Below are 24,015 nucleotides of genomic sequence, written 5' to 3' on the forward strand. Positions count from 1 at the left end.
CGTACAACCAAAACTGTCGACTGTTGAAGTACGCTGTTCCACGAGCTTCTCTCTCTTCGTACTCTTGAATTGTGGGATCCTTCAATAAATGTTTGTTTGCTTGTTTTACTTGATTTATGTGTGTTCATTTTCACTGTTTTTTAATACCTCAGTGAAGCACTTTGTGACTGGATCTTGTCTTAAAAAGTGCTTTGTAAAAACATTTTTACTCACTTACTAAAATACGTTTAGCATGTTTACTGTTTGTTTACTGGTGACATGTTTTTTGTCATATGTCACAAACAAATACAATATGAAACAAAACGTCTTTGCTCAAAATAGTTATGAAATGCAGTGTATTTGTATGGGAGGGGCATATTTTAGGAGAGAGGGCTGACTGATAACCATCTGTGATTAAAATGAAATAATACGTGCACTGCTGCGTCCTCTTGCTTCGCCTCGGCGGCCTGGTTTCTGATCTGACTGCCTTAAATTTGTTCCTCTACCGTTCCTGACAGCAGGACACTCGCTGCCTTTAAACTTGTGCAAGGCATGACCCCAGGATCCTGTTCTCACTGAGACATAATCGTGTTTGTCTTCTTCACACCAAATCAAAGAAGCCCCCCCTCTTTTATCAGCAGCGTCTTTAATGTCAGGCTGTTGTTCCTCTGAGTGTCTGTTCTGTGTAATGATAGCAGTCATAGAAAACTGGCTGTCTCATTCTGAGTCACTTTGCTCGAGCGAGTCGATTGAATATCTAAAATAATACTGTAAATATATGCAAGGTGTAGTCAGAGGGCTGTGCAGAATCACTGGCTGTAATGTGATGCAGTGAAATCAGCCGTTAAATCAGTTAAATTGAAATAGCTTCACTCTACTGAATTTGATAGAAGTAACAGAAGATAATTCAGCCGGGTCATGTGTTTGGATATTAATCCTTTGACTGGAAGGTTGTTGAGTCACTGCTTTTGTTTTTCTCTGTCCCAGATTGAGGAGTAGATACTGGGAACAGTGGGTGATCAGAGATTCCTCCTTTATGTGAACTGAACATTTCTGTTTTTAAGAGTGTGATAAGTTTCTTTTTTATTGTGCTTTTATTTTTTCTATTTATTATATTTTTTTTCTTTTAATATATTCTTCTATCAGTTTATGTTTTTTCTGCAGCTTCAATCAGTTTCATCAAAACCTGTTACTGGCATGACTTGTCTTGGATGTCCGTGTTACTTTGCAGAAAAAGAATAAAAGGTTGCATTAATGCTGTGACTCAACCACAGCACCAATAAAACAGAAACCTCGCTGCGACACAGAAAGATCGGTGGTTGCAGTGAATTATTTGTACTTTGGTGACAGATTGCAGTGACCAGCTGGTCGCCAGAAGAATGATCATTTCAATCTAATTTAGAAATGTAAAGATTGGCAACACGTTGGAAACAATCTGAGTCAGTCTGTGACAGTGAATCTCTTTGGGGACTTGAAAGAATTGTTTCCATCTGCTTGTACGTTGCTTATATTCCTCTATAAAAGGATTTTCGAGCATCTATATCCATTTACAGTTTTGCAGGAATTTACAGGCGTTCCTGTTTCATGTGTATGAGATGCAGTCTGGACTCTGATTTAAGTAGCTACTGGGAATTTCTGTGTATGGAAAGGACAACAGATTTTTGCCAGTTTATTAAAGTTAAGAACTGGATTATCACAAACAGACTGCAGACTGACATGTTAGTCATATTTTCTCACTATCATATTGTATCACTTTGAAGATGGCAACTGGCTGCGAGTGGTCGCAGTAATTTCGGTGATTCAAACCTGTGTTTCCTCTTGTGTGGCTACTGCATTAAATAAACTTGTTTCCAGATCTGACGAGTTCACCAAAAAAAGAAAAGAAATGCAGCAGGAAGGAAAGTCAAAGTAGGCAGTGAGATTCCAGGTTGGATCTCCTGACAGGTGAAAAATCTGTTCTTTCCCTTCCTCATGAAGTGTGTCTGCGGTGTGTTACGAAATCAGTTTTTACCCCGGTTCTTTATTCGTCGAGGGATCCAGAAATGGCACCGGAACTTCAGTAGTTATTTTTACAAAATCTTTATTCATCTTTATTCATCTTCATTTAAGCATGCACTTCTAGAAGGGAAGACGAGGCCGGTGTCCCTCTGAAACAATCTTCACCCCTTTGTTAGTTCCACCCAGCTTTATAGGAGCGACCCCATCATAAAACCCCCCACAATGTGCTGCAAACTCTGTGTCTGTGTCTATGTGCACGAGCACGTGAGTGCCTGTGTGTGCGCGTACCCGTATGTCTATGTGAGTGCACGTGAATGACTGTGTACGCGTACCTGTGTATATGTCTGTGCACGTGAGTGAATGTGCATGTAGGTGTGGGTGCGTCATAACAGTCAAAGCACTGTTTGTGTGTGTCTCTGTATACGTGACTTCCTGGGGGTCATAAAAGTAATCTCCTCACCCAGGTTAAACCAAATTCCTCTACACAACATAGAAAACAGAGTTAACATATTACAAACACTGAGACCCCCACTCTGCATCCACTGGGCCATTGGCCTCTTGTTGTCTTACGTTTACAGATAAGGTGGAGAGTCTCCTGCAAGCCTACTTCTAAGTTATGGCAACTATGAGTTTTTATTAAAGGTACAAGCATCAGCAACCCCCAACTGTAGCTTCCTGTCTCCTTTTATGACAGGCAGACCCTCAGTGTCAATAAATTCCTTTCCCTCTAAACAATTACACACACTCTCAAGCCTACAGCTAAGCCAAACTAAAACACAGACCAATCCTTCCTTATTACTGTGATCTAAACAAATTTAACACATTACATTCTAATAATTATTTTCTTGTACTCACAGGTGCAGTGATGTGGTAGCAGCCTCAATATGTGATTTTTATTAACGTTTGTTTGGACACATTTCCTTTGATAAGCAAAGGTCATCCTGGCTGCGAGTGAGACTCTGCCTGTACAGTATGTTTATATTTAGACTGAATGTCAGTGGTGTGGAAATATTAATGGATTTCCATAAACTGTATATGTGTGTGTGTGTGGTTCCCACAAGTGCATGTGTGATAGATTGATTATTTGTCGAAGTTCATAATGGAGTAAACAGTTGTTAAATTGAGTTGTTAAAAGTTACTCAATTTATTATTCAATTTGTTTCAAATATGTAAATGTATAAACAAGGGTAAAAGAAGTCCCATCAAAGAGGTGTAATGTAACACAAAACAGTTAAAAGAGTTCATGACTTTGTTCAACCGGATAACAATCCTTAATGTGACTATAACCTGTGTAAAATTCAATCTGTGATCTACTTGTCGAGCCTGGGGAATAATCCATGTGATTTAGTGATCATGATTGATTCGTTATGTCTGCCGTCGCCGGAAGGGGGAGCTCTGGCCACGATGCCTCATTCGCAATGAAGCTGCTGAAAGAGAAGCATCGTGTCTGAGCGTTGTCATTGACTTATCCCCTTTTCAGGTAATAATTGAGCGATTCTGCTTTTGAACTTTATAAATATGTATGTTGAGCTGTACTGACCGTGTTTCCAAATGTACCAAGAGGATACTAGGAATATTTAGATGATCTGTGTTAACTGTGTTGTCAGGATAAGCTATAAGCAGCTAGCTAAGCTAAGCGCTCTGTTGGTGGCTAGCATGAAGCATTATCGTGCCAGACTGTGTATGAAACATACAGCATTGTGTGCATTTTGCATTTGGTCTGGACAAAGAACATGTTTATTTTGTGTGAAGGGACAAATGCCTATTAGTATTTTTATATGAATATTTTGTTTATTTTCTGTACATTTAAGTTTAATGATCTAAGTTTGTTTATTGATTCATAAGCTGTTTTTGTAAATTCTTACATTCAATTTAATCTGTAACTTAAAGGAAAGAAAACAGTCTTGAGATATATTCTCTTACAACTAATAGAGACTGTACATCATTGTTAAGATGTTTACTACTTTTGTATGTGTGTTTATATTTCTGAATCATTCGCAATGAAGCTGCTGAAAGAGAAGCATCGTGTCTGAGCGTTGTCATTGACTTATCCCCTTTTCAGCCCCTTTTCAGGGTGTAACATTTTGGAGGCACCGCTGGGATGAATGTGATGAGGGCCCGCTGTCCCAGATAGACGCCCCAGTCATCATTCAACCCCTCACATCAAATACCACGGTGGGAGATACAGTGTGCTGGTTTCGACAGTTATGCAGAGGGACTTGCATGCAACCTGAGGTTAACTGCTGGTGCCAGGGAAGCTGCACTGAGTCTTCTGCAAAGAGGTCTTACATCACACTGATCTTTTCCACAAACCATAGACTGAAATGGAGTCTTCAGGGCTAGAGGACCTGAAGTTAGAAGTTGCTGGTACATTGTATACAGTGACAAGAGACATTTTGATCGAAGTTTGTGATTTCCTAAATATTGCTGGTTCAAAACTTGAAAAGGTATCGGGTAAAAGTCGTACCTTTCTCATTTCCTATATAATACAGCACTTAGAAAGAGAGGAGCTGGGTGAGCTTGAAGATGAGGGTATGTCAGAGCTACTGATTTTGAAAGATAAAATTTTTGAGTTGCAACAGGCTGCTCAGAATGGTACATCGGGACACAAAACCCCAGATGCTAACCAGACAGATGAGGTGCAGGAACAGGTTGGTGAGGCCTCAGAAGAAGAACAGTTGATAAAGGAAATAGAGACGCTTCAGTTGGCTCTTGCATTATCACGACAGAACAAGGCAAAGCAACCTAGTACAGCCAAACTGTCGGGGAGTGTGGGGGACAATAATGCTAAACAAACCACTCCACCTTTTCTGACATTACCGTGGGGCAGAGAATTCAAAATATCAGGTCAGATTGGTGAGCCCGGCCAAAAGGATAAACTAACTTTCTCCAGCCTAGCTCACCAGATTGAACAAGGCATCAGCAAAGGAGTCCCTGAAATAGAAATAGTTGATGCAGTAATCAGGGCAATAGCACCAGGCTTACAATTGCGCAGCTACCTGGAGGGCAAAACTAACCTTACGTTGCCTACTCTGAGGAGGATTCTAAGGTCCCACTACCAAGAACGAGGTGCAACAGAACTTTACAAACAACTCACGTCAGAAGTCCAAAGCATTAAAGAAACCCCACAAACTTTCTTAATCCGTGCCCTGGACTTAAGACAGAAAATTCTGTTTGCATCGCAAGAAGCTGAATCTGGCTTAAGATATGATCCTGTGCTTGTACAGAGCATGTTCCTTCATACAGTTCTGACAGGCCTGCAAAATGATAACATTAAAAGTGACCTCCAGCCCTACCTACAGGAAACCACAAGCAGTGATGAGCTCCTCCTTGAGAAACTCAATGTTGCCTGTGCAAATGAAGCAGAGAGACAAAATAAAAAGAAGTTACTCTCCCAGCAGCGGCCAACCACTGTGCATTCACTTCTGTCTGACACCCCTGCAGATAAAAAAGGGAAAAACCTGAAACCAGAATCCATCAGCAAAGCTCAGCCTGACCTACTAAATGAACTTAAAGAAATACGTTCTGATATGGCATTATTGAAAAATCTTGGTGCTGAAGTTGCACAAATCAAAGAAATCATTCAACAGCCTAGTCCGGCACAAACACAGTATTCTGCCTCACTTGCAGCACCAGAACGTGTTCCCTCTTCTCATCCCGAGCATCTGCCACACAACTACTGGCCTCCTGTGGGACCTGGATGGAGAGGTGATACAGCTCAGTATCAACAGAGGTTTGCACCACAACGTCAGTATCCTGCTGTAAATCGAGCACGCCTAAGGAAATGCTTTGGCTGACCCACAGTGTCAATAAATTCCTTTCCCTCTAAACAATTACACACACTCTCAAGCCTACAGCTAAGCCAAACTAAAACACAGACCAATCCTTCCTTATTACTGTGATCTAAACAAATTTAACACATTACATTCTAATAATTATTTTCTTGTACTCACAGGTGCAGTGATGTGGTAGCAGCCTCAATATGTGATTTTTATTAACGTTTGTTTGGACACATTTCCTTTGATAAGCAAAGGTCATCCTGGCTGCGAGTGAGACTCTGCCTGTACAGTATGTTTATATTTAGACTGAATGTCAGTGGTGTGGAAATATTAATGGATTTCCATAAACTGTATATGTGTGTGTGTGTGGTTCCCACAAGTGCATGTGTGATAGATTGATTATTTGTCGAAGTTCATAATGGAGTAAACAGTTGTTAAATTGAGTTGTTAAAAGTTACTCAATTTATTATTCAATTTGTTTCAAATATGTAAATGTATAAACAAGGGTAAAAGAAGTCCCATCAAAGAGGTGTAATGTAACACAAAACAGTTAAAAGAGTTCATGACTTTGTTCAACCGGATAACAATCCTTAATGTGACTATAACCTGTGTAAAATTCAATCTTCAATCATTCAAAATGCTTTGGCTGCCAGCAAAGTGGGACTGAGCACTGCAACCATTGCTATCGATGTGGTAGCAGTGAACACTTTCTCGCAGGTTGCAGGGCGAAACTAACTAGACCAGACAAAGATCAACCTTTAAACGGACGGTGGTTGCCCCCACGGGACAAGGAGTAACCAATAATAGTGTAACGTCCCAACAGCATTGCTCTTACTGTGGTGTTCCGGGAAAACTCAAAAGACTCAGAAGGTGTGCAGCTTGTAAAAAAAGCACTTATTGTTCTAAGATGTGCCAAGCCGAACACTGGCCCAGACACAGAAAACAATGCAACAAACGCTCTCAGCCTCAGGTAAATCAGCACACGCACCCAAAGGCAAGTGTTATTCACCCCAAAAGGGTGGACAGCCAGTCCCATCTTGTTGCTCTTGTCGGGAAACAGTGTATAGTTGACTGTTATATACAAGGCCACCAAACTCAAGCCTTATGGGATACAGGCTCCCAAGTGTGTATTGTTGATGAAAAGTGGAAAAAGAAGTACTTACCACATGAGAAATTAAGAGATGTTTCTGAGTTACTTGATGCACCTGACGATTTAAAAATCTCAGCTGCTAATGGTCAAAACATCCCTTACAAGGGTTTCATTGAAGTCACTTTCGGTCTAGCTGCTGAGGGAGCAAACCCTAAAGAACTTGTAGTCCCCATGTTAGTGATGAAAGGCGGAAGTCTTTCGCAGCCCATTCTAGGCTTTAATGTCATTGAGCAAATACTGAAAACTAGTACTATAGAGCAAATGGATGCTGCAAGAACTGAGCAGTTGCACGAGACATTAAGAGGGGCTTTCCCTTGCCTTAAAAGAGAAAATGTCACAACCTTTATTGATTTAGTGACTGCTGAACAATCACATGATTTTGTTGTGAGAACAACAAAAGAGAAAGTCATTGTACCCAAACACACTTCTGTTCAGATTGACTGTAAGGTGCAGACCCGCCTGCTGAAGAAAGACACTATACTTCTCTTTGAGCCTGACATAAACCCTCAGTGGGCTGAAGACTTGGAGTTTTGTGAGACACTGGTAGAACTCAGGAGGGGGGCCCCCCCCTATATTGTTGTTGATGTGCAAAATCCCACTGATCATGATATTGAGCTGTCAGGAAAAACTGTTGTGGGCACCTTAGAGCAAATCCAAGCTGTGTACCCAGCGACGGTTTTAGAGAAATCTGACCAGTGGTCCCCATTATTGGTGAATCAAGTGAATGCAGAGAGTGAGCAAATCCCTGACACCTCATGGGACCCACCAATTGACCTTACCCACCTGAGTGAATCCGAAAGAGAGGTGGTGCAAAAGATGCTCCGTGAGGAATGCTCTTCCTTTTCCAAATCAGATGATGATATTGGTTGTATCGACAAGTTGAAACTGAAGATATCATTGAAGGATATGGATCCTGTAGCACGCACTTACCTGTCAGTGCCAAAGCCGCTATACAAAGAGATGAAAGAGTATCTGCACAACCTTATTGCACAAGGATGGGTCAAGAAATCCAACTCATCTTATGCCTCGCCCGTTGTCTGTGTGAGAAAGAAGGACGGCAGCTTACGTCTTTGTATAGATTACAGAGAACTAAACAAAAAGACTCATCCAGACAGACAACCAATCCCTCGAGTGCAGGACATTCTCGACAGTCTTGGCGGCAACTCATGGTTTTCGTTGTTAGACCAAGGAAAGGCCTACCATCAGGGCTTTATGGATGAAGGCAGCCGACCTTTAACTGCTTTTGTGACACCATGGGGCCTGTACGAATGGATAAGGATTCCATTCGGGCTGATGAATGCACCCGCAGCCTTCCAACGCTGCATGGAAGAGTGTCTGGAAGAGGTGCGAGACAACATCTGTGTACCCTACCTTGATGACACCCTAGTGTACAGTCATTCATTTGATGATCATGTCAGTCATGTCAGAAAAGTGCTCCAGCTACTGAGGAAGTATGGGATCAAGCTTAAACCTAGTAAATGTGAATTATTCAAACATGAGGTTCGCTATCTAGGGAGAATTGTTTCAGCCGAAGGTAGCAAAATTGATCCAGCTGACACCAATGCAGTAAGAGCCTTGAAGGACAGGAGACCAAGCAATGTGGGAGAGCTGCGAACTGTCTTGGGCTTGTTAAGTTACTATAGGCAGTACATACGGGACTTCTCCCGTATTGCGGGTCCACTGTATAGCTTGTTGAAAGGCACAACAGAAGATAACAATGTACCCCAAAATCAGACAAACACAAAACAAGTCACAAGAAACCGTAAAGGGGTTCCATCACACAAGTCAATTGTGTGGACTGAAGAACATCAGCGCATATTGGAACGACTAATAGACTGCCTAGTTGAGCCACCAGTCCTCGGGTTTCCAGATTTTTCTAAACCATTCATCCTCCACACCGATGCCTCAGCCCAAGGCCTCGGAGCAGTTCTATACCAACTACAGGATAATAAACTCCGTGTGATTGCTTATGGCTCCCGGACATTGACTGCAGCTGAACGAAACTATCATCTCCACTCAGGAAAACTGGAGTTTCTCGCGCTGAAGTGGGCCGTCACAGAGAAATTTAGAGATTATCTTTATTATGCGCCTACTTTCACTGTGTTCACTGACAATAACCCCCTCACCTACATCCTTTCAAGTGCCAAGCTAAATGCAACTGGATGTAGATGGGTGGCAGAGCTTGCAGACTTCCATTTCACCATCCGATATCGCCCAGGTAGAGAGAATGTGGATGCTGACAGTCTTTCAAGAATGCCTGTTGAGATAGAGGAAATGATGGAACAGTGTACAGAGGAAGTGGGTTCAGATTGTGTGGCAGCAATAACCCAAGTTGTGGAGACTCCAGATTTCAACTCACCAATGGTTTGCCCCATACTCACCCGTCTCCAGTGTACATCAGTGGGTGAAGAACCACACAACCAATTTTCGGTTACAGAGATCAAACAAGCACAGCAAGACGATGAAAATATTGGCCCAATAATGCAGTGCAAAATGAGGAATGAAAAGCCAACAAGGCATGAATTTAATACACTAAGTGCCCAAAGCAAGTGTCTCCTGCGTGAATGGGAAAGACTTCATATTGATGAAGATGGTATTCTTCGCAGAAAAACGTCAACGAAGAGACAGCTTGTGTTGCCTGAACAGTACAAAGAAACTGTACTGAGAGAGTTGCATGATGAAATGGGTCATCAGGGCACTGATCGAACAACATCATTGATCAGAGATCGATTCTTTTGGCCTTACATGCAACGAGACATTGAACATTATGTGACAAAGACCTGCACTTGCCTGAAACAAAAGATACCATGTAAAGAAGCAAGGGCACCGCTCACCAGTATTGTTACCACACAGCCATTTGAACTGGTGTCAATAGATTTTCTCCACTTGGACAAGTGTAAGGGTGGTTACGAGTATATTTTGGTGATTGTTGACCACTTTACTCGTTTTGCACAGGCTTATGCCACCACCTCCAAGTCTGGCAAAACGGTTGCTGATCGCATCTTTAATGACTATGCCTTGAAGTTTGGACTGCCAGCACGGATACACCATGACCAAGGTGGTGAATTTGAGAACCAGCTCTTTGCCCAGCTGAAAAAGAACTGTGGCATATTGGGATCCCGAACTACCCCATATCACCCACAAGGGAATGGACAAGTTGAACAGTTCAACCGGACGTTACTACAAATGTTGAGGACACTGACTGATAGGCAGAAGACAAGTTGGAAAGAGTCCTTGAACAAGCTTATCTACGCCTATAACTGCACCAGAAGTGAGGTAACTGGGTTTTCTCCTTTCTACCTTCTTTTTGGCAGGTCCCCAAGGTTACCTATTGATCTGCTGTTTGGTCTCACCTCTGAGACAGGGACAACAGACCACCGAACCTACATGGAGAAATGGACACGAGAAATGCAAGAGGCATATGACATAGTACGGGAGAATGCAAAAAAGTCAGCAGACAGGAGTAAAAAACATTATGATGGGAAAGTGAGAAGCTCTGTGTTATATCCTGGTGATCGTGTTCTTGTCCGAAATCTGACCCCTAGAGGAGGAACGGGGAAGCTTCGTAATCACTGGGAACAGGACATCCATGTTGTCATCCGTCAAGTTGCAGACGGCCTCCCCGTGTATGAAGTGAAACCAGAGCAAGGGAGGGGAAGGTCAAGAATCATGCACCGCAACCTGCTGCTGCCATGTGATTACTTACCCCTGGAAAGGCCACCAGAAGTATCACCAAAGCAAAAGAAAAGAAGGGTGAGGGAAAAAGACGCAGAACAGGTGAACCAGGAAGTGGAAGATGACGAGGAGGAATGGGGGTACTATTATGGGCCCGCAACACAGCCTCAAGTGCCCAGTACAGAGAGGGTCACGGAGAATGGTGATGGCCAGGAGAAACCAGAGGTCGGTGGTAATGGACCACTGGGTGATGAAGAAAGGCTCATGTCGTACACAGAGGAGCCTGAGACACAGGACGAAAACAGGCCACAGGAAGAAGACCATCGAGAGGAAGATGGACAAGTAGCTGGAGAGGTAATGGATGACACTCTAGCATCTCCACGCCCATGCTTGCCTGAAAGCGACAGAGAAGGGACCTATAGTTTGCCAAGGAGGGAGAGACGAGCCCCTAAGGTTTTCACCTATGATCAGCTGGGTACTCCAACATGCTACAGTACAGTGTGTACAAACGAAATGCCCTACCAGTATCAGACCATACAACAGAGAGACATTCAACCAATAACCATGTGGAATAATTCCTTCCAAATTTGTCAGCCACTGTTCATGCAAAGATACTGAACAACGAACAGACTTAAGACTCAGTACAAAAGAGGGAACTAAGATTAAAAATGGATTTTGTGACATTTTGTTAACTTTTAGTTCATAAGAGTTGTGATGTCGGGACGACATCTAATTTTGTGGGGGAGTGTGTGATAGATTGATTATTTGTCGAAGTTCATAATGGAGTAAACAGTTGTTAAATTGAGTTGTTAAAAGTTACTCAATTTATTATTCAATTTGTTTCAAATATGTAAATGTATAAACAAGGGTAAAAGAAGTCCCATCAAAGAGGTGTAATGTAACACAAAACAGTTAAAAGAGTTCATGACTTTGTTCAACCGGATAACAATCCTTAATGTGACTATAACCTGTGTAAAATTCAATCTGTGATCTACTTGTCGAGCCTGGGGAATAATCCATGTGATTTAGTGATCATGATTGATTCGTTATGTCTGCCGTCGCCGGAAGGGGAGCTCTGGCCACGATGCCTCATTCGCAATGAAGCTGCTGAAAGAGAAGCATCGTGTCTGAGCGTTGTCATTGACTTATCCCCTTTTCAGGTAATAATTGAGCGATTCTGCTTTTGAACTTTATAAATATGTATGTTGAGCTGTACTGACCGTGTTTCCAAATGTACCAAGAGGATACTAGGAATATTTAGATGATCTGTGTTAACTGTGTTGTCAGGATAAGCTATAAGCAGCTAGCTAAGCTAAGCGCTCTGTTGGTGGCTAGCATGAAGCATTATCGTGCCAGACTGTGTATGAAACATACAGCATTGTGTGCATTTTGCATTTGGTCTGGACAAAGAACATGTTTATTTTGTGTGAAGGGACAAATGCCTATTAGTATTTTTATATGAATATTTTGTTTATTTTCTGTACATTTAAGTTTAATGATCTAAGTTTGTTTATTGATTCATAAGCTGTTTTTGTAAATTCTTACATTCAATTTAATCTGTAACTTAAAGGAAAGAAAACAGTCTTGAGATATATTCTCTTACAACTAATAGAGACTGTACATCATTGTTAAGATGTTTACTACTTTTGTATGTGTGTTTATATTTCTGAATCATTCGCAATGAAGCTGCTGAAAGAGAAGCATCGTGTCTGAGCGTTGTCATTGACTTATCCCCTTTTCAGCCCCTTTTCAGGGTGTAACACATGCATGCGTACATATATGTGCAGTACAGCGGTTTATGTCTGCATATGCATGTGTGTGTCCACATCTGTGTGTTGGGATGAGTTTGAATAGGTTAGGACATCTGATTGCATCTGCATTGTTTATCTTCCCTCTTTCATATTGATGCAGCAATAAAGATAATAATTCAACTGTGCTTGTGTGTACGTGTGTGTGTGTGTGTGTGTGTTTCTCCTCTTAGTGAATAGTCTCTGACATATGTGTGTGATTCATTCACTTGGGCCTGCTGCCACCCAAAGGGATAGTTACAAATAACTTCAGTGGATAAAAATTCCCCTCTTGCTGATGTGGGCGGTCTTTTATCCTTGAAGCTCGGGTCTTCTGCCTGAGGGTTAGGGTTAGGAGCTTGAGGGTCCTGCACAGTATCTTAGCTGTTCCTACGACTGCGCTCTTCTGGACAGAGATCTCCGATGTTGTTCCTGGGATCTGCTGGAGCCACTCGCCTAGCTTGGGAGTCACCGCACCTAGTGCTCCGATTACCACGGGGACCACCGTCACCTTCACCCTCCACATCCTCTCGAGCTCTTCTCTGAGCCCTTGGTATTTCTCCAGCTTCTCGTGTTCCTTCTTCCTGATATTGCTGTCATTGGGAACCGCTGCATCTATCACTACGGCCGTCTTCTTCTGTTTGTCTACCACCACTATGTCCGGTTGGTTAGCCACCACCATTTTGTCCGTCTGTATCTGGAAGTCCCACAGGATCTTAGCTCGGTCATTCTCCACCACCCTTGGGGCGTCTCCCATTTTGACCTCGGGACTTCCAGGTTATACTCGGCACAGATGTTCCTGTACACTATGCCGGCCACTTGGTTATGGCGTTCCATGTATGCCTTGCCTGCTAGCATCTTGCACCCTGCTGTTATGTGCTGGATTGTCTCAGGGGCATCTTTACACAGCCTGCACCTGGGGTCTTGCCTGGTGTGATAGACCCCAGCCTCTATGGATCTTGTACTCAGAGCTTGTTCCTGTGCTGCCATGATTAGTGCCTCTGTGCTGTCTTTCAGTCCAGCTTTGTCCAGCCACTGGTAGGATTTCTGGATATCAGCCACCTCCTCTATCTGCCGGTGGTACATACCATGCAGGGGCCTGTCCTTGCAGCTTTCCTAGCGGCCTCTTCATGGTTCCCATTCGCCTGTGGGATCCCCAGGTACTTGTAGCTGTCCTCTATGTCTGCAATGTTGCCTTCTGGTAGCACAATCCCCTCAGTTCTGACTACCTTCTCTCTCTTTGTTATCATCCGACTACACTTCTGCAATCCGAATGACATTCTGATGTTGTTGCTGAACCAGCTGCTAATTGATGAGAGACACCCGGAATGGCTAATTGAAGGCCGGATAATCCTGATCCCCAAGGATCCCTGGAAGGGACCGGTCCCATCCAACTAGCAGCCAATAACCTGCCTCAGTACCACACACACATAAATATGAGGGAAGAACACGCCGTCTTCTCTTGTTCCTTCTTCCCTACATAACATATAAACAAATAAAATGTTCTTATTTTGTCCATTATATCATTGTCTTCTTCCTTGAATGACACTCTGACTGAATGAAAAAACAACCAGCAATAATATTTAAAGAAAAAAAAACAGGATTTAGGGCTGAATATAAAACTCATATCTCACTCTGTCTTTGTGCCTCCTCACCCCCACATCTTCCACTAAGTCGCAGTGTCCCACTGTTTGAGGAGAAATACATATTTATTGTCTTTTGTTGTGTTTGTTTGGCCCGCGGTGTCTCTGGGGGATTAGAATAAATTGTTCCGTTTAAAGAGCCAGACGCAGTGTGTGTCTGTGTTGTAGGGATTTGTGGGTCCTCGTTGTTGTTTGCATATTACCTTACACTATTAGCAATAACCTCAGAGTCTTATCATATGTGGTTGTGGGGGAGGGGGTAATCTGCTGAGTAATAAAGACTATATGAGGAACAATATTCTATAATGAGATACTGTATTTACCAGAAAACACATTCAGCCTGTAAGTTGGGCCGTTTATGTTAATGATGAAGTTCAGTCAGAGAATTTCTAACAATTGGTGTGTGAACACATCGTCAGCCAACAGCTCATGTTTGAGATGATTTATTACAGCAGCAGAAAATAGTTTTAGTTTGTCATCAAGGCTCTGAACTCATCACTTCGCACAAATATGGCAGAAATTCAGGAGCGTTGAGTAAATCGAGCGTACAGGTGGATGCAGAGCACCGGCACGTTGTTAGACCCGTGAGCTGGGAGGGCATGTTTGATGTGTGACGTGAACGTTGGCTGTAGATGATGTAGCTCAATGTGTCATCCTGATCAAACTCGCAGGTTTCACTCCATGCACTCAGACATTTAGTTGGACTTTAAAGGAAATAAGATCATGTAAAAACTCCTGATTTGCAGTGGAATTTGCATTTTTTGAGTTTATATTATGATTAATGTTGTTACAACAATCTGTTGCACAGGTGGCAGCATGTGCAATCTACTCTGTGATTTACCTCGTAATGTAATCACTTCATTTCCCTGCACAGTCAGCTGATATCAGTAGCATTTCGAACCTGGACATGATCAGTAATAAGCATCTGAGCATTGCTCACCTCAGTGTTTTGAAGCAGGTGCGTCTGACGCCGAGCTCTTCAGCAGACCCTTATTATCACCCCGGCAGAGAAGTTTCCCGATGTAAAGGCCATTGTCTCTGCCACCTCTCTACGTGTGCTGAACACTGACGCAGGACTGCAAATATTCTACTAGTGCAGCTCAGAGAGAGACGGACTCACTGAGAATCGCTGCTTTCATTTTTCTCTGTTGTTTAAAGAAAAGGAACCAGGAATGGAGGCAACGTATTAAACAGGGAAGGAGTTTTTATTTAACAATGCTAACTAAGTGATGGCTTCAGTTGCAAAACCGATACAATGAGAGTACATAATACTCTAACGCACTGTTTCATAAACCATTTTGCCCAGCACCGACTGTCAGAGCGTTTTCTCAGCTCAGTCTTGTCCAAAAGAATGAGGAACACTTTCTCCATTGCTCTTCTACTTCTTACACTTATTAATTTGCGGGAAACTTTTGTCCTATGCATCGTAAAACTGAGGTACAAACCGAACTTGAGCAGATAAAGGAATAGACAGAGAAAATCAGGCCCTCGCTGCTCCATCTTTCATGCTCTACCCACAAGTCTGTAGGTGCATGAAGCAAATGGGAAATACAGAGAAGTGCAGCTGATGGTGATGGAGAGATGAAGGGCTCATTAGGTGGGTAAGTGCTCTCAGAAGCTGCAGCTGCTCAAGCAGTTTTTGAAGGCAGAAGAAAAAGGATTTCGCTGACTGAACCGAGTTCAGAAACTCCACCAGGAGAAGATTGTGGATCGAGATTTTCTGGCTGGCAGTCGAAGAGCCAGACAGTTTTGTTGGAGGCATCCAGACTCAGACTTTTCTGGTGTGCTGTAAAAATATAAGAAGGTAAAATCTAACCTTGGTCACACTCGTTTATCATGTGCTTAAAGAGGCATGACTGTGGTAGGAATATGTTGACTCATATCTAATTATCTAACATCCTTTTAAATAACCCTCAGTTCATTACAGAGTCTAGGACTGTTCATGAAGCTCATAAGATAACACAGTTTCCTTGTTTCTGTCATAAAGATACTCTTACGGCTGTGGATCATCTTATTAAACATGGCCAAACTTTCATTAACGAGGACCAGCGCTGTACAAATAATCCCTGTGAGCCAAACCCTCAGACTTCAGTTTGTGCTAAACACTCGGTTTCAAAAGCCAAATATATAAGGCTGAATATCCCTGTCAGCTAATATTTGTATATTGATATTGTTGATTGATATTGAAATATCATTCCCGATCTGGATCCCCGTTTTGTGCCTCCATATCTCGATTTTCCTGCCCTGAGGCGACCTCGCGTGATGTAAGACCTGCCTGCTTTAAGACTGACGGGCATCAAAAATAACATGACAGTAAGTCAGCGAGTATCAGTGGATTTATGTGTGCGGCTCACTCCTGTCAGACTTACTTATGATTCAAGAAATCTTCTAATGTGTCTGAGGCCCGACGTGGCTGAACAAAGGCCCGTCAGCTCCGTCACGTTTCCCTGGATAAATATGGGTTAAAGGAACAGAGTCGCTGACACCAGCAGACAATACTTTGCTGTTCCCTGAAGCGAAAAAGGCTGAGACATGCTGCTTTAGAGTTTCCTCACTGCTGGTACTCCTGGGGAAAAGGCTTGAGCAGAAATCCAAAAGAATTTTTATCTCTTTCAGAAATCCCTCGAGGACACGGAGAGAGGGCGCCGGGGGTAAATTGCCAGCAGTTAGAGCTTCTCAACCTCAGCCTCGAGCAGCGTGTGCAGTTGACATCTGGCTGATATGATGAACATTTAAACAAAAATATAAGTTTTTAAGTTTTATTCACAGACTCTGCCAGCTGGCTTTGTCTGTTAATAAAAAAAAAACAGTTGTTGCATCAGTGGAGTGAGACGCCGTACACTCTTTCCTTCATCCTCTTTTCTCAGGTTATATCAGCAATAAAGCAGCACACGGTCGGAGGCGGGGACAATCAGATCTCACTCAAAGATATCGTTTTTACTAAAACTAACAAAAGTGGCTGTTGATTGTGTTTTCAGTGAGAAGTTCATGGTGAGACTGAACAAGAACGGAGGTCCAAAGAATCCAGAGAAGGTGGACCGGCTCTGTGCCCTCTTCACGGTAACAACAGCACACACACACACACACACACACACACACACACGTTTAATGAAACCTGTGCTGCAGTGATGGTGTTTGGTGTAATTTAAGAAGGGAACAGCTGAAAAACGGAGGATCTAAAAGTGAGGAAGCATTGCCCCCTGTTGCTCTGCAGCAGAATCAGTCTGGAGATCGTTTGGTTATGTATTTTTTTCCTGCACTAAAGCTCCCAAAGTTCGCTGATGCAGTTATTTGAATTCTTCAGTAATTACAAAAACTCAATTTAAGTCAGTATTATAAGGTGAATGCATTATTTAAAAGTAAGTCACACGGGGGAGATGAAACCAGACCTGCTTAAATGAATTAAGCTGGCTAAATCTGAGCGTTCTTGTTTCAACCTGAGCTGGAATCAGTCCATATATGTCTAAATTACACACATATTTATAAAATTAATAAAACAATCCACTGATGCAGCAGTCTAAGCAGAGCTTCTTAGTCCTCCTGTCTCCCTGGGCCACCTGCTCCAGCTCTTCCAGGAAACCCAGCAAACCCAGGGCAAGCTGATCTTTACAGCTTGTCCTGAGCCCTCGTGTTTCCTGACATACCTGAACAACTGGCTAAGTTTCATGAAGCTCCTCAAACTAAATATCTCTAAAGCTGAGCCCAGTCATCCTTCAGAAGAAGCTAATTTCCTCTCAAGTCTTATTCTTAGCTCGTGAGCCATAAGTGAGAAACATAGACCGACCAATAACAACCTACCCGCTCAGTGAGTGGTACAGCATCCACATCAGTCTGCCTCTCAGTCTCCCGCTCAATCTTCCTCAACTCATGAACAAGATCCAGAGAAACATGAACTCCTTAACTTGGGGCAGGAAATCATTCCTCTCCCGGAGTGTTAGAAACCACGATTTTCCTGCTGAGAAGCAGTGCCTCAAGGTGGAAGTGTTAATTATCATTCCAACTGTGTTGCATTTGGCTGCAAAACCTCCCCAGCTGGAGCTGGAGATCACCTCTGACTGGAGCCAGCAGCACCATCATCTGCAAGAAAAAGCAAAAGATATGATTCAGAGGCGCCCATCCAGGAGCTCCTGGCTCCACATCGGAATTCTGTCCATAAAAGTTATGAACAGAAACTCAGAGCACAAACACTGAAGCAGGTGGATGATGAGAACTTATTTTGAATTCAAAAATTACTTTTTTCTTTTTCTCACAGGATCTGAGTAACAAAGACATGAAGAGAGATCTCTATATTGTCTCACAAGTTATCAGGACAGGTAAGTTATGTTATGTAGGTGGAAACAGTTCCTGCAGAAATGCCTGAAATAACAGAGTAACTTTGTCAAGTTTATAATGTGCACCTTTATTAACCCGAAATACCATTCAGACTAAAAAAGAAAGAAGTGAATGGAATCAGAATGTGTGAGATGAATGTCCTTGCAGCAAACCAACATTGTCTAGTTTTATTATTTGCTGCTGGATGATGGAACAGGAGCTTTTGTCATTGTGTGATGCACACGCTTCTGGTTGCAGGTCGAATGCTGCTGAATGACAGTAAGAAGGGTCCTCCGCACATTCAGTACCGTCGACCGTATGGCTGTGCAGTCCTGGCCATGAGCGATGTGCTGCAGACCATCTCAGAGCTCAAAGAGGAGAAAGATTTTGTCCTTAAAGTGTACACGTAAGTGTCTGCACTCACAGATAACAAGGCAAGAGAAAATACTGAGGGTTCGACCTGTGGTGAAGCAGTGACACAGATATGAGTCGCTGGTGTTGATCGATGATGTGACAGGAGACATAAGCAGCCATATGAATCCAGATGAAGTGTACAGATCTCAGGTTTAGTTGCTGGCGCTTCATTGGACAGATGGACAATGACCCAACAAAACAAATTGCAAATGCAACCCAGGGGTTTAGGAAGGTAAAGAAGAGCCAATCAGCTGATGTCAAACCTGCCAGCATTTCATTTACAGAGGAGAAAACTAAAGGCTGGAAGAACCAACAGCTGAACACAGCTGCAGTCAGAAGCTGGCAGAGTTACAAAGGAGGAAACAGACTCACTCGTAATGAGTTTGGACTTGAGAAGGTCGGCACCTGTGAGGGATTGTTAACGAAATATTTTAAAAGTTAACTAAAATGCTTACTTTAAAATATTTTTGTTACGATTATGCTGATTTGTTCAGGTACATGTGACCCTTGAAATAAGTGGACTGTTTTTTTTTTGGTAAAGTCCTGATATTAAAGCTAAAAGTCTTTGTTTTAAATCCATATTTATCATATTACTGTATGTTTGAGTGAACTAAAATAACAAAAGTGCCCAAAAATATCAGCTTTCAGCACACACACACCCAGAGCTCAGAGATAATATTCTCTTTTTGGAAAATCATATTGTCCTACACTAAATATTTCTGACAGAAAAGGTCAGAGAGAGAAAGAGGAGAAGGTTAAAGATAAGTGAGCTCGAGAGACAATGCCATATATTTTTATTATAGCTTTACTTCTGTTCTTCTCTCTCTGTCACCACCAGCCTCTTATTTTTTTCTCTCTCTGATGTTGTGCTGTGTAAAGGAAGAGAGAACGAGAGTGGCTGCACACAGCCTCCTCACTGTCAGTGCAGTCTGTAACATCAGCAGCTATTCTTTCACTCACATGCAAAGTCGATGGTCGGCATTAGGGACTACCCCTCGGCTGAGACCTCTAAAAACGTGCCTGCAGGATGTGTGTGTCTGTGTGTGTGTGTGTGTGTGTGTGTGTGTGTGTGTGTGTGTGTGTGTGTTTTATGCTTCAGTCTTAGCTGAACTCCTCCGGTCGGTTCACGGGTGGTTAGACATCTTCTTTTCAGGCTTTGTGTTCCAGCATCGTGTGACGTTAATGGGACTGAAAACATCAGTTTGTTAGAATCACCCGAGGAAAATGTAGATCCACACGTTCACTCTGAAGAAAGACGAGTAAATTAAGAGTGGAACGAGCGAGTTGTTTTAGTGGATGGGGCTATTTTATGTTAATACAAAAATCCAGCTAGAGATTCTGCTTGACACAGCGTGGCTCATCCACTGTATTATCTGCAAATAGGTCTGCTAGTTACTGCTGTCTTTTTCTTTTTTCTTCCTGTTGTTTCCTTGATTAATCGTTCGATCTGTAAAACTGTGAAAATGCTATTTCCTGACCTCTAAATGGCTCAAAGATGCCATTAAAGGTTGTTTAATCTGACCTTTGGTCTAATCTAAAAACTGTTTTCCCTTTATGAAACAAAAAAAATGAAAACAAAATATATGATTTGGCCGAGAGCAGCAGTCTCTAGTGCACAGACGTGTGCAGTACAAACAGAGATGTTACATTTTCCAACAAAACAGAAGAAAAGATGCATTTCCACAAACATGTGGCAGGTTGACATGGAGAGTGGGTTTGTCAAGATATCAGTGCTGAAGTCCAGGTGAAGATGAACAGCACACAGACAGATGTTTTGTTGCATGGTTGGAGAAGCAGCAGGAGTGAAAGGGAAGCCTACGGGACCTGCTGTCATGTATCGTTTGGAAATGGTGACACCGACAAAAAGACCAGAGGCCAGGCTGAAGATATTAAGATCTTTACTGGGAATGAGCAGGATGGATGGATTTGAAATGAATATGATGAAGTTGGAGTTCCCACGCAGAAGAGAGGATTCGTGAACATGAAGATTCAGTGGACAGATGTTTGGTGTGGCAGAGGAACATACAACAGAGAGGGTGAGATGGAGACAGCTGATTTGCTGTAGAGACCAACGAAGAGATGGAAGAATTTTTTAAAAAAAAGTATTATCCATGGACCTGCTCCAATTTATGGGTATATTTACGCTTTAAAATTTCCCCTCCCTTCCTCTGACATGTCAGCGCTGCTGTTCTGCCTTGCTACCTGTCATCCACCTCACCACCCCAGCATCCACCCATAGACCACGCCCCAATTTTATATTTTGTATCATAATTGCAATGATTGATGGCACGTACATCCCAAAATAACTGGCAAAATAACTAGATTTCAGAAGCCTATTATATCCGACTGAAGTTTTGTTGTATAAAAACACAAGTTACAAATATATTGTTATCCTTTATAAGACATGATTGCTATTTGTTGCTTTCCAGGTGTAACAATGAGAATGAATGGTACCAGATCCATGAGAACATCATCCGCAAGTCCAGCACCAAATACACGGCACCCAGCACCAACTACGGTAGGAGAAACCAAGTGTTTGTGTACCCTGAGTTTGGATGATCGGACCCCAACAAACTGAAGCTCATAGTTACATTTAAGAATAAATAATATGTTAATAGCTAATATCTCAAATAACTGTGTATTCCTTTATGTAACATTATAGACACAACATCTCCACTTTCTTTCACGCATACTTTTCTGGGTCTGAATCCCGGACAAGCCCCCAAATAGTTGTTATTCCTGTAACGGGCTACAGCAGTGGTCCCCAACCTTTTTTGCACCACGGACTGGTTTATGTCTGACAATATTTTCACGGAACGGCCTTTAAGGTGTTGTGGATAAACACAACAAAATAAAACCAGTACCAGTACCAAAAAAAGGAAGATTTATTCATAACACGCGAGAAGAAACCCAGGGACATCGAGTTAACGATAAAAATAATGAAAAAATAATGATAAAAACCCTGAAAAACCCTGAAAAACATAAATTTCACACCCGAGCCTCAACTCTCATGGACCGGTACCGGTCTGTGGCCCGGGGGTTGGGACCGCTGGGCTACAGGATGAGGGGAGTAACAGTAGAGTATCCATGTGAAAGAAAAGGTGAAAAAGATTACAAACTCAATCCTGATTTTAATAAAATCTGTAACTTAAAGATTTGGCTTGGCCTCTATGCCCTAAATAATCCAGAAATAAAAGAAAAGCACCAACAAACATATAATGTTAGAATATTGGAAATAAAAATGAAGAATCCGCGCCTCAACAACACAAAAGAAGAAAAAAAACACTCTGCAAACAGGAGGTCACAGTTACTCACTAGTAGCTTGACATAATTAAAATACAACACACGGCTAAGGCTACTGTATGTTTCACCCTGAGGAGAGGCAGAGCGCACCCATAGAGAGACTGAGCTGCTCTCCTCCCCAGCTCTTACACTGTAGGGCTGATTGATCGCTGAGTGCAGCCAGCTGTGCCCGCACTCCACTGGAAATGACGGGCAACCCAGCTTTGGTAAGAGAGGAGGCATAAAGGTTAGCAACCAACACCCAAACAACACAGCAGGCTTGCTACAGGTATATCAGAGCACAATTTATTGTCCTAAAAGTATATATTTTTTTATTCTGCGGAATTTTTTGTCCAGGTGAATTATTTTGGCCACAAAAATCAGAAGCAGATAAAATATCCTTGCAGGGTTACCCTGCAACATTAGCAGTGTGGTGGTGTTTTTGTGAACACAGCAGCCGAGGGTGGAGGCAATTTCTAGCACTCAGTTATTGCTTCAGCCCGCTGATGTTCTGCGTGGACCCTTTCTTCCAGTCACTTTATTACTTCTGTCAAAGCACAGAGGGGAGGAGCAGATTTTAGTCCTGCAGCACTTGTGACTCGTTTTATTTCATCGCTGATGAGTCAGCCGGCATTTCAGGAACACTAAACAAACTCACAGAGTTCCCAGGAGCAACTTATTTAGATTAGAGCATCTGACTGACACATGCAAGTCATCACACTGACATCAGCGGGAAAATCATATTGTGTCACTGTCGGGGACTCTGATCCTCCTCTGCCCCAGTGTTAAAGTCTGTGAACTCCCGTGGCCCTGCACAGATATGTGTCTTTTAAAACATAATCCAGCAGGATACTTTTGTTTTCAGGTGAAGAGATGAACCCAGACTCGTTTAACAGGCTGAGAGTCTGCTGGAAAAGCAGTTTGGCAACGTTTAGCATGCATTGAAATGTTTGTTCTGATTCTGGGGAGATCAAACGAACTCTGCAGCTTCAAAACTCTGTTTAGACTTTAAGTTTATCTGAATTTTATGTGTGGCCTAAAGGCTGTGCTTTTTAAATAGGGCACTTTTTTCTGTCTTCTTCCTTTGCTTTTTATCCATCTCTCTACCCATCTTCTTTTTCTGTCAACCCACTCGTTCCCATTTCTTCCCCTTCACATCCTGCAGGGCTGATCATCTCCCTGCAGCTGCTGCGGGGCGACATGGAGCAGGTCCGCAGAGAAAACCCGCTCATTTTCAGCAGGGGGGTGGCCATCACACGCAAACTGGGATTCCCAGATGTCATCATGCCCGGTGAGTCACGTATCCAGCTTCATGTAGGCCTACCCATCACAGTGCAGTGGGCTGTCCTCCTCAACACTTCTATTCTTAGTTTACGTAACCACCCAGCAGAGATGGACGCCATGAATAACACGTAAAATAAATAAAAACAACAATTCAGGTTTAAATGACGTAAATGGGTCTGACAGGAATAGAAAAAGTGCTGAATGTCTGGGCGGGTTTTTGTATATCTCTACCTTCTGCTTTTGAAGATGCACTCAATGCATCATGGGAATCCCCGGCAGCCTAGGTCTATTGCAGCATAACTAAGGGAGGATTCAGGGTCACCTAGTACAGCCCTAACTATATGCTTTAGCAAAAAGGAAAGTTTGAAGCCTAATCTTGAAAGTAGAGATAGTGTCTGTCTCCCGAATCCAAACTGGAAGCTGGTTCCACAGAAGAGGGGCCTGAAAACTGAAGGCTCTCCCTCCCATTCTACTTTTAAATACTCTAGGAACAACAAGTAAGCCTGCAGTGCGAGAGTGAAGTGCTCTAATAGGGTGATATGGTACTACAAGGTCATTAAGATAAGATGGGGCCTGATTATTTAAGACCTTGTATGTCCAGGATCCCTGAAAATAAACAAGTGACTTCAAGGCTGGACAGATGGACAGAACCACAGAAACTGATCTGTGCTCCCTCCTGCCGGGCTGCTGCTTAATTTAGATTCCTACATGGG

The 24,015-nt window shown here is 42.7% G+C and overlaps 1 protein-coding gene across 7 annotated transcripts in view; it reads left to right on the forward strand.

Moving 5' to 3' along the window:
- LOC100707136 (dedicator of cytokinesis protein 3) overlaps positions 1-24,015 on the forward strand; it is a 297,568-nt gene that overhangs the window by 197,531 nt on the left and 76,022 nt on the right. For all 7 annotated transcript variants that reach the window (XM_019356781.2, XM_019356779.2, XM_019356780.2 and 4 more), the window contains 5 exons: positions 16,990-17,071; positions 18,264-18,324; positions 18,581-18,728; positions 21,166-21,254; positions 23,184-23,309. In XM_019356781.2, the coding sequence (XP_019212326.1) occupies positions 16,990-17,071; positions 18,264-18,324; positions 18,581-18,728; positions 21,166-21,254; positions 23,184-23,309 (506 nt within the window). The remainder of the gene's footprint in view (positions 1-16,989; positions 17,072-18,263; positions 18,325-18,580; positions 18,729-21,165; positions 21,255-23,183; positions 23,310-24,015) is intronic.

Source organism: Oreochromis niloticus, linkage group LG5, assembly GCF_001858045.2.
Source record: "Oreochromis niloticus isolate F11D_XX linkage group LG5, O_niloticus_UMD_NMBU, whole genome shotgun sequence".
NCBI lineage: Eukaryota > Metazoa > Chordata > Actinopteri > Cichliformes > Cichlidae > Oreochromis > Oreochromis niloticus.